Consider the following 11,067-nt stretch of genomic DNA (forward strand, 5'->3'; position numbering starts at 1 on the left):
TACATAGGTGCTCTATTCTCCTCTTGCTATTTTTTTTCTTGAGCTGAAGAAGTCTAGTGAATTTAGACACATTTTCCTACGGATTGAGAAAAATAAATAAATCTTGGTATCTAGCCAAATGTTGTATATTAGATATTGTGTTAGATATTTTTACTCGTTTTAAAAATCTCTTCTTCCTGTTCTCTTGGCAGATATTTTATTTTCATAAGTATTATCCTAACTTTACTCCTGATCTTTCAAAAAAAACCTGTCTTTTTACATTACACATTCACATTCATCTCCTGGGAAGTCTTTGTCTCTTTTTAAAAGGTCTTGGAAAAGCAATGCCGGCAAAATAAAAGCTGAGCGCCGAGGCAATGGACGTCTTTGCGGCCGATCTTGGCAAAAACATTTTATCTCGTGCCAGATTCTGTTTCGCTCCCCGAATTCTCTGCCGTATGTGAGTTGTGTGCCAGCGATGGATCTTCAAAGCCTCATTAGCCAGCCTGCCGCTCAGCTCTTGAGAAGCTCCAAATAATGGGATCATCTCTGACAAAGTCTTGAGGGTTGCTTGGCCCTTTCTCCCACTTCACAATCACAGGCTCAAGTGTTTGCAGCTGTGTATGATACCTCTTCAGTATTTCTGTTTACTTTAATAATCACAGGGCACAATGGGTCCTAATGTACGTCTTTGTTTCTCTGCCAGCACCTACACAAATGTCTGAACAACACTGTTTGGAGGAAAAACACAGAATTCATTACGCGGGCACAAAAAACCAAAACATTACATTACCATGAGAATACTGGAGGTTCTAATGGGCCTGAATACAGCAAACAATGATACAAGAGCTCCTTTAATTTAATTATTTACTTTTATTACCGCTCAAGATTCCATTAGCGCTTTTGAGATCAGGATAATTGGCAGCGTATGCCAGTGGGTGCATAGATATCTGAAGGGCCTGTTGGCAGGTTTTATGTTTCGTCTTCAAAATTTGGCCAAATCTGTGAATTTCCAATGGGACTGCTCAATAAGACGTGGGTTTCAAGTCTTTGTGTCCATTCAGATGAAAGATGGCCCATTAGAAATTGGCAGCAAGCTGTTTGTTTTGATTAAGCCACATCAGAGAGATAATTTACCTAAATTATTCTGTTATTTTTTTTTCTCGCTTTCAAAACAAGCTCATTGTGTCAATACTGTTATATAAAGAATTATATTTTAGTCCAGCTGAAAAAGTACATTAAGAGAAATGTGTCCATTACCGGACAGCTGATTTAAAAAACTAAGTACACTCTATGTAAAGGTTTTTTGGGAGCAGTACTGCATAAAAGATTGAACGCACTTAAGATGTTTAGTTCAGTTTAGGTTTTTTTTCAGTTCATCCTCCAGTCTTGTCAGCGAAACCTCTGATTGGTCCCAAATTCATTTAGCATCAATGAGCATGACAGAAAAGCTAAATTGAGCCAGAATCATTTAGAACAAGAAGACAGTGTCCTGTAAAAAGGAGTGAAAGCCTGAAGTCCACAAAAGACCTGTGGCAAGTTCTTCATGTTGCTTGGAACAATCTAGCTGCCAAACATCAGATGCAGGTAAACTGTTTGTTAATACAGTTTGTGATTGTTGTGATTTTTTCCTAGGTTTTTTTTTTAAGCAACCTCACAGTAATGCATGAAAAATCTACTCTTTCCTTTCTGCTGCTCCCTCCAGGGATCTCCACAGCTGATCCCTTAGTCTCAGGTCCACATTCCTGCCTTTGCTTCTCTCTCCTGCCTTCTAACACACTTCATGCCTTTGTTGCTCTTGTTCCTAAATGCTTTCACTTTGCAATAATACCGCTTATAGTTGATGGTGAAATATCTAGGAAGGAAGAAATTTCACAAACTGACAACGGCATCCTGTTACAACACCACACTTGGATTCAGTGAGCTCTTTAGAACGACCTGTTCTTTCACACAGGTTTGCGAATGTAGACTGCAAGCCTGGGTGCTTGATTTCATGTGGAAAAGGACTGAAACACCCCCTTAAATTCAAAGACGAAGAGGTGTGGCCCAGTACTCAGTAGTTCCTATAGTTTGGATACTGAAGAATACAGATGGGCTCAAATTTGGATCTGTCTGGATCTGGATTCTACAAAACCTGTTTCAGCAGCATTGACAATAAAACCCAGGTATTGACATAGAAGTCAACATTCATGTTTAAGAAGATCCGGAAAGAGTGAAAGAAGCACCAACCAAAACAGACAGTGGTTTGCTGACACCTGTAGCTCATCTCATAGACAAATCTATGGAACTGTTACTCAAAGTTTCTTTGTAACACATGCCTGTTAAAAAACTAATAACTGGAGCTCCTTTCACTTAAAGGTTTCAAAACTATTCCCCAGGTTTCTCTCTAAAATTTGCTAAACCTCTGATAAAATATTCAAAAGAATAATGATAATTAAACTGTCAGTTTAAAGGGTGACACATCTTCTGATCACCCATAGTTGTATCACAAAAAGCCATTTAATTGTGACACAAAAAACATACGCAGATGAGACCGTGCGTTGTGTCATTGTCTCCTCTGTAGCTGCATCTGGAGCCACCTGACAAAAACCGATGGCGCTGCTCGATATCACACCTTGAGACAATTCAATTCTGCACACTCTTAATAATAATAGTAATCCTATTCGGCAGGGCCTGCATAAGTAGTGCTCGGCATGCATATTCATAAGTGTACCGTTTCCTTTGCGGGCCATTTCATTCAAAGCTAACGAATGTGGCGAAACAACTGGCTCGCATCTGGCCCTATTCTTTGTGTCGCCTCGGTCCTTTGATATGGACCCCAGCTCTTTTCTTCTTCCTCCTCTTGTTCTGTTGTCATACCAGAAGATTATTTTGGATGGAGAGAATGAGGCAAAGGACCCCGCCGGCCGAGCCACAGCTCACAGCACTGAGGTTGGTGCAGCTGGTTGATGTCACAGGTTCAAGTGTACACACTGAAGTGGACAGATTTGGATTTAGCTAAAACTGTGAAAAAATTGTGAAACTGTGCTTTTAGTTGAAAGTTATACTAGAAAAAAATGAAGGAACTACTGCATATTAAGGAGAAAATCAAATATAAACTCCAACAACGTTTATTTAAAGATGTCAACAGCCTTCCCAAATCTTCCTGTTATCGATACTGTGTCTCCACGTCTATGACAGCTCAGTCAGCTGACTGCAAAAACAGAGACATAGTTTAAAGAGAACCTGACATTAGATTCACGGCTGACAGACAACGTTCTGAAGATATTTCTTACTTAGTGTTTAACTTGAAACACCCCTAATTACATTTAAAGGCTTACTTCACACCCCAGACTGTTTTTAAAAATGGATGAAACAGGATGCAAAGCAGCTTAGTTTGAGATTTCACAATGGGACATCACTAACCAATGACAGCACAGTGCCTACGTCCATCATTTATATACAGTCTATTATCCACACATAAAAAACAACCTCACTGAACTCTGTGTTCAAATGAAGACAATAAAAATATTATTGAAAATACTCCGGGTTGAAAAAGCCTGAGTTAAGATGATTCTGTCAAACTTGGATTTAGAAAAGAACAAAAAAATAAACTTTTTTTATTTAACCCCAGTGCTGTCCAGGTTTTCAAAAGCCCAGGCAAATGAGAATAAATGAGCTGCATTTGTTAAAGACATCATTAGGGGTCATTATGTGCTGCTGTTTGTGTCTTTGCAGACTAACCTGTACACTATGGTTGCCGTGCAGTTCTTGTCAAACTTCCTGACCAACCAGCCAAGCTGCCGTTGATCCAGAGGTATGTTAGCTTCCTGCATGTGTGACAAGTTCAATTTCCCAATCGCTCATTCACGCAAGAGTGGGAGCTACAACTTACTAAGTTAACATTCTGTCATAGATTTGTTATCATTGCTCATGAGGTGCATTATTACATTATCACTGCAGCATGACAAACCGTTAGCCTGACCTTTACAGCCTTCCTGAAGGCAGAGGTGGAGACTTTCATGGTTCCCTCTTTGTCCAGAGCCTGGAAGAAATCTATGATGCTCTTATTTTGCTCTTCAAAGAACTTCTATGGAAAAAAACAGAGAGAAAGATCTTGTTTTACAGTTGGAAGCATGTTAAAGATGCTGCTGAGACTTCTGCAGTATGAACTGAAAAAGCAGTAAGAATACAGAATTACTAGCACAACTGCAATTTTATTGATATTCCCATCACCAGTTTTCCCAGCCTTCTTGACAATGTACCTTAAAGATCCCGAGTGCCAATAAGTTCTTGGCGATGGAGGGCAGAATATAATACTGGAACCGCAGAGCAGGGCGGGTCACACGGGTTTCTTCCAGCAGCTCCACAAAGGTCTCACACACAAGCACACTCTGCACTCACACAGTCACAGACATATTATGATCATATAATATTGTCATTGTGTTTCTAATTACTTTTGGGGGCTTGTGTACAAAAATGGCATTGTGACTGTTTGATTTAAAATCCACTTCGGTGGTGTACAGAGGCAAAATTACAACAAATGCATCATTAACCAAAAACAGACTGTAAATTAAAACAGATACTACTTTTATTTAAACCTCAGCTTATATTCTCAGGTGAATATTGCTTTGCGGCACTTACAGAAATATCGATCTCCTCCAGTGCTGATTTCATGTTGTTTTTAACCGTTCTGAGCAGCGTGACGGCTCCGATTTTCGTTATGGGGTTGCGAGAGAGCTGAAACGTACACGCAAAGACCAAACATGATCTGAAATTCATAGGGTGCAATGACGTTAAAATCATTACAATGAAGTAATGCTGCAGGAGTCTTTTACTCACTTTGAGAACCTCGAGGGTTTCGTTGGTGGCCAGGCCCTGGCAGAGCAGCCTTACAGCTTCATCATCCACACAGTTAATGCTGAGGTCCAGCAGCGCAAGTGTGTCATTTTTTTGCAGCACTTCAGCCAGCAGCTGTACCACAGGACGGCCAAATCCACTGTTCGACAGCTGGAGCTGCTTCAGTGTCGCGTTTACCTGAGGAAAGAAAAGGGGGAGAGAAGGTCAGCAACGAGAGTTAACAAAACTGAACTCTGTGCTCGAGTGTTTCATTTTAGCCACCTTTAGACCAGCAATCAGAGCCGCGTTGCCACGTATAAGAAGGTGATTCCAGCTCAGATTTAGGACTTCAATACCGATGTTCTCTGCTACAAGGAAGTGAAATACACATTTTTACAAAGCCACGATACATTTGAGACTAATCTACAAGCTACATGTAAAATATGCTCAAGTTCAAGAAATACTTTAGGAATACTTAATACTTTACTATTAAGTAATATATCAGTGGGTCACATTTCTCTTTTATAGGTCTGCTTGTTTGTTTTCATAATGACTTTAGTTTAGAAAGTCTGTACAGCAGCCAATCCAGGACTTCAAACTGCTGAGACCCAAATCTGAAAATCAAATGCTGCCCAACCAAAGTACATTATCACACGGGCCTAAGATGAAGTATATAGTAGTTAGTTCTTTATTTTTTGTTGATGCATTTTGATCACCTGATGATTTGCTCTGCTGGCTCTACTTCTACTACCAGACAGCCATTGCTTCAGTTTTACTTCTTCCCTACTGCTGACGAGATACAAGTTCAAGTTCGAGTTCAAGACCAAAATCAAGACCAAAAACGGTCAGAAAATAAAAAATGTGTTATTTTAAAATCCTCTTTTTTGGTTTCAGTTCTATTTCTTATTTAAATAGGAGCTGTATGTATGGAAATGTATGTAATGTATGTAAATATATAATATGACTTTTTAGTTAAAATCACATAATGAACCACCTGCATTACTTCCACAGCCCACCAGGAGGCTACAACACCCACTTTGAGAATCAATGCTGTGCAGCAGACTTTGTCTTTTTCTCTAAAATACTTAAACTACTACATTGATATAGTATAATATCATAAGGGCACACTGACTATATTTCATAATGGAAGGAAACTCAACAACAAGAACAATAATGCTCAAACAGCCTTCACAGTATATCTACAAATAAGAAGCTATAGTCCTCAGCTTTTTAGCAACTTTCTTTCCCTGACTCCCATTGCATGATCTATGGTATTCTTTGTTATCATTACAGAGGTGTCCTCCCACATGAAGGTTTATTTATACGGTGTAAAATTGCCTCAAGGTACTTCCTATCTTCACAGAAACAGGGAGGGGGTAGCCATCAGTTGCAAATGATTGAGGGTGATGGGAGAGAGAGCGCAACTCTGAGAGAGAGAAGGCCGAATCTAATGACATGCTGAGTGATGACAAGGTGAGCAGAGAGGAAATGCTCAGTGGATCACAGGAAGTCGCACAGCAGTTTGAGCCTATAACAAGTAACTAAGGGATCCTTTTGAGTCACCCGATTCAGCCCTAACTATAAACTTCATAAAAAGCTAAGTTTTAAGTCAAATCTTAAAAGTAGAGAAACACCAGAGAGTGAAGAGTGAAGTTCTCTATTAGGACAATATGGTACTACAAGGTCTTTAAGACATAACAAGGCCTGATTATTCAAAATTGTGCATGTAAGGAGAACAATTTTAAATTCTAGACTTAACAGGGAGCCAATGCAGAGAGAGAGAAATTTACAGCTGGATGTTCCAAAGTGACGATAGCTTGTTTCTACCCTGAGGCTTAACGCCCAGATGCTATTCCAATATTGTCAAAAGCTGCTTTATCATTAGAACTTCTAATTTATGAAAAATAAAAGTAAACCTTTAGATTAATTTGAAGGATCTAATGAGAACAGAAATAGAGACGATCAGTACCTAACATGACACCCAGGTCTTCTCCTCCTGCATCACAGATGCGGTTGTAACTAAGGTCAAGCTCTTTGACCGCAAAATCATTCTGTTAGATAAGAAAGAAAATTCTGAATTGCAGCTTAAAGCACATATAGACGTGACACATATAGACATGTGTAATTCATTATGTATGCAGCATTCGGCAGTCTGCACTCACCTTTAATGCTTCTGCCAAGCATTTAGCTGCAGCGTCACTAAAGTCATTTTCTAAGAGAACAAAGGGAAATGAGTGAATTATCTTCTTCATTTCGCTGCTGTATTACAGTGATAGACAGGAGTTCACGTCAGCATAGCTTAAGACTTGGCTGAGCACCTGAGAGGTTGATGGATTTGAGCTTATGATTGTCTGACAGCATTTTGGAGATAACCTCCGCTCCTTTAAGGCCCAGCTTGTTGTCGGAAAGATTCTGAAGAAAAGACAAGATTGAGATTTTTATTTTAAAATAACATTAATGCCATTTCTCTTGCACATACAGCAAGATGATTACATGTAGACCTAACAAAACTGAAGTTTTGAATGTGATGTTTTTAAAGTTGTTACTAGACTCTGAATGCTGATGTTTTCACAAAGCATCGCCATCAGATACTGTGTCCCTTCAGCCTGAAGTGAGTTCCCTTTCAACTCGAGGTGGGTGACTACACTGTGACTCTAAAACATTAAAAAATAAATTAATAAAAAATGATACAATATTGTTTAAAAAGTACAAACTCATTTGAAATATGTTACAGACTCATTACAGGACCAGAACCTGATCCAGCATGACCTACACCATCTTAATTTGGGGATCGCATGAATAGCTAGAAAAAAGGGTTACTTTCAGAAGGATAGCCAGAGCTTTGGCCCCCAGAGGTCCCAGCCCATAGTAATTCAGGTCTAGAATAGCATCATCCAAGTGGCGGAGGATGTAGGAAACAGGAACGGCTCCTGTCTGCTTGCAGGCCTTTAGGTACACCTCTGCTGGGGACAAATTCAATCTCCTGCTGGAGGTGAAAACTGAAATGAAAATAAGAAGACGTGACGGGTAAATAAAAAAACACATCTACTATTACGGAATTGTTTTGCTCCATGAACATACTATCGTCTTCCAGGTCAGTGCTGCATTCATCATCACTTTGCCCTGCTTGGCCCTTAGTGAACTTGATTTCCTCCTGGGATCCTCTGGACAGGACTGACTGAACAGAGGGCTGCTGCTTTTCCTCTTGTGAATTGGACTGAAAATCCACACTGTCTTCATGAATGTTATTCATCCCGGCACGAGATCCTGACAACCTCAAGTGTATGTTTGGAAGATAATATAAGAGGAGCAGACAGGTAGGATTCACTGCTGCAGGATATTAGACTATTTAAGCAACACTGTGTACTCAGTCCACCACTCAGCAAAACAATCAATACAAAAGAATTTTTTTAAACTCCTGTGCACTGCCACTTTTTAGGCATTAGCATCTATATGAGTGCAAAGAGCCGCACATGAAAGTTTTTACGCTGAATTTATTAGGGATGTGCATGATTTACAAATATTCAGATGAGATCTATTTAACTGCCCAACAATAAAAGAAGAAAATGTGATCAACTATGCAAAGTACCCAGACTCTACCGACAAAGTGAGATGACAGTCTAAACATGCAAAGGTTATGTGTGGCACCCCTTCAAAAATATATCAAAGAGGGGCACAATTAAAGCTACCGAGAGTCTACCACCACTATCCACAATAGCAGAGAGCACACTGGGCAGTGGGCAATCTTTAGAGAACAGTCATCAGTGATAACTGAACTTGATCTTGAAATATCTTTGCTTGAAAAACCCATTCCTGGTATTTCCATCAGCTTAAATATTCAGACTTCCTGTCTCCCCCAACATTTAAAAATCCTGGAAACGCCCCTGGCTATGCACTACTTCCATGAGCAATGTGAACCTGATAGAGAAAACTGCAGAAACACACAGATAGTTTTACATGAAGTTTAAAGATCTACTGAACTTAACATGACTTACTTTACAGCGCATTTATTTAACTGTGAGGTAGAAGAAGAGCTGCCAGCTAACTAGCTACCTAGCTACTACTGCATTTTATCAAGCAGTTAACAGACCAGCAGAAGAGGGGAAACACTGTTTTATACGGAATTAAAACAAATATTTACTTTTTTATATAAAATCCTATTTGTCAGACCTTTATTATTGTTAATAGCAGAGAAATACCTAATACCGCCTACCTGGGAAAAAATTGTCGTTTTCTAGTGTTAAGATGATCCAACGGCTGATCAGGAGAAGGAAAGTTATGAAAGATCCGGGGGCGGCCGGAAAATTATCGATAAAAACAAATGAAGCACACTGGAAACGGCCATTTCCATCTTTAAAAAAAGAAAGAAAGAAAGAAAGAAAGAAAGAAAGAAAGAAAGAAAGAAAGAAAGAAAGAAAAAGTACCCTATATCAATTAATAATGGTTTAAAGTATGGTAATAGTGAAGACTTTGATTCGTTTATAAAGATAAGCACTAGATGGCGCTGTTCACCGTAATCCCTATCGAGATGGGACCGGATGTGGTTGTAACGTGGGAGAGACCAATGACTGTAAAAAGCACTCCTTTATGCAGTCACTGGGAAAGACTACCAATTCTACCAAATGGGGTAAAATATAACCACAAATATGAGTTGTTCTTTTATTGCAATAATCTCCCACACCCTTTTTTAAAACTTACGGCACATTGTGACGTCGACGTGTTTTTGCTTCTTATTACTAATTGTTAACACTTAAGTGCAAAGGCTGTAGGAAAGGATCACCACGTATTTGACTCTAATGTTCTCACAGAGCTTTGATTTGATTTTGTTTATGTGGGTACTTTGTTTCAAATTTGAGATGTTTAGCTCAGAACAATACAGGCAAAATGTTACAAACATACTCCTGTCATTTGGTACAGCCTCTGTAGCAAAGAGAAACTTGTTAACAATTTATTTTTCAAATTATAAACACTTGAGGTTTTATTTATTTTGTAGCTCATACCAGCAGGTTTTAAAGGGAAATCTGTTTGATTTTCATCTTTAGTGTTTTGGAAAGGTCTTGAGCCACTCCTCATCTCTTTATGTTTCACTTCCAAGGAGCCAGACTCATCATTTTTAATCTGGTCTTGAGCAATATTTCTTCAGGCTTTCTGGAGATCTTTCATTGTTTGGCTGCTTTTAAATCATTTTTAGTCCAGTCCTTGCACCTGACATTTTCAGAAGAACAGAAGAATTCTTTTAGGTTTGTTAAGGTACTTAAACAAACAAAACAAAAACAAAAACCCTACCTAACAAACTAATTCGAGAGATGAACCAGTGGTGTGTTTACATATAACAGACAACTTAGCAAATATTCCATTTTAATGTTATCTTTAGGCACTTGGTTATTAGCAACCTGACAGGCGTAACCACCAACAAGGCAATTCCCAAAGAGCTATCAACTTTATCTTGGCATGGTGTGCAGTGCTGAGAAGTGGAGGACAAAAGAAGTAGCAGGCCTTAAAAAAACTATCTACAACATATAAAAAGTATCTGAAAGTCGTGTCTTTAAGAAACAAGAAAAAAATCACGCAAAGACCTGACATTACTGTTCACTGAAGACTCATCACATCACACATGGTTTCAGTGGACGAGAGGTAGAGCAGTAAGTGTCCACAGACACGTGTAAAGCAAAGTTGACGGTCTATCATGGTTTGGGGCTGCATTTCAGCCAGTGGTTTTGGGGAGCTTGTCAAAATTAATGAAATTATAAACATAAAAAGATTTTGATCCACCATGTAATGCAACCTACATAAAGTATGTGACTGGCAATGGCTTAATTTTTCAGCATGACCAATGATCCATGTATAGTTGAATATGTTTAATGCATCGCTGCAACCATTTTGTTTTCTTAGGAAAATATAAAGAAATGAGGGGTCACTCGAGACCTTTGCATAGTATTGTACATTATAATTGGAAGAGAAAGGGATTATCAGGGAAATCCTCAAAATGTATAACGATTTTTGTCCTGCTGTTCATGATCAAATGGTAAATGTCAATACTTCAGTGCAACTTTAACTCACAAAAACTAAGTCACAGGGCAAAGTTTGAATTTAGTTGAGCCTCCACCAATAAGTCAAATTGCAGTTCATATCCATGTCTATCCAGACTTGACATTTTACATGACAAATGTCATTGCCTTATCTTTTTATCCTGTGTAAAATGTCATCGTCATGAGGTTAGAGTGACTGATATTTGACTGTGGACTCTTGTGCACTAAAGAACTCAACTCA

At 38.9% G+C, this 11,067-nt stretch overlaps 1 protein-coding gene across 2 annotated transcripts; it reads right to left on the bottom strand.

Annotated features, from left to right (window-relative positions):
* Positions 1-117: 117 nt before the first annotated feature.
* LOC116314096 (leucine-rich repeat-containing protein 74A-like) lies at positions 118-9,331 on the bottom strand. 2 transcript variants are annotated; one of them, XM_031731992.2, is made up of 14 exons: positions 9,011-9,331; positions 7,879-8,072; positions 7,618-7,796; positions 7,344-7,451; positions 7,116-7,209; positions 6,960-7,009; positions 6,767-6,848; positions 5,080-5,165; positions 4,801-4,995; positions 4,603-4,698; positions 4,224-4,352; positions 3,944-4,048; positions 3,703-3,788; positions 118-710 (listed from the first exon to the last, which is right to left on the bottom strand). In XM_031731992.2, the coding sequence occupies exons 2-14, from the start codon at positions 8,048-8,050 to the stop codon at positions 689-691; spliced, it is 1,404 nt and encodes a 467-aa protein (XP_031587852.1). In that variant the 5' UTR covers positions 8,051-8,072; positions 9,011-9,331; the 3' UTR covers positions 118-688. The 2 variants fall into 2 exon arrangements, with proteins under 2 accessions (XP_031587852.1, XP_031587851.1); XM_031731991.2 differs by lacking the exon at positions 118-710 and adding an exon at positions 3,074-3,172 and having other exon boundaries at positions 9,011-9,330.
* Between the last annotated feature and the right edge of the window lie 1,736 nt (positions 9,332-11,067).

Source organism: Oreochromis aureus, linkage group 15 (genome assembly GCF_013358895.1).
Source record: "Oreochromis aureus strain Israel breed Guangdong linkage group 15, ZZ_aureus, whole genome shotgun sequence".
NCBI classification, from domain to species: Eukaryota; Metazoa; Chordata; class Actinopteri; order Cichliformes; family Cichlidae; genus Oreochromis; species Oreochromis aureus.

Bases quoted from the DNA above. Each gene is read 5' to 3' on its own strand.
- LOC116314096 (XM_031731992.2), bottom strand. From the start codon at position 8,050: ATGAATAACATTCATGAAGACAGTGTGGATTTTCAGTCCAATTCACAA. The intron at 7,797-7,878 runs GTATGTTCATGG...TTTTCATTTCAG, and splicing joins CACTGACCTGGAAGACGATA to TTTTCACCTCCAGCAGGAGA. The intron at 4,996-5,079 runs GTGGCTAAAATG...TTCTTTCCTCAG, and splicing joins CTCTGATTGCTGGTCTAAAG to GTAAACGCGACACTGAAGCA.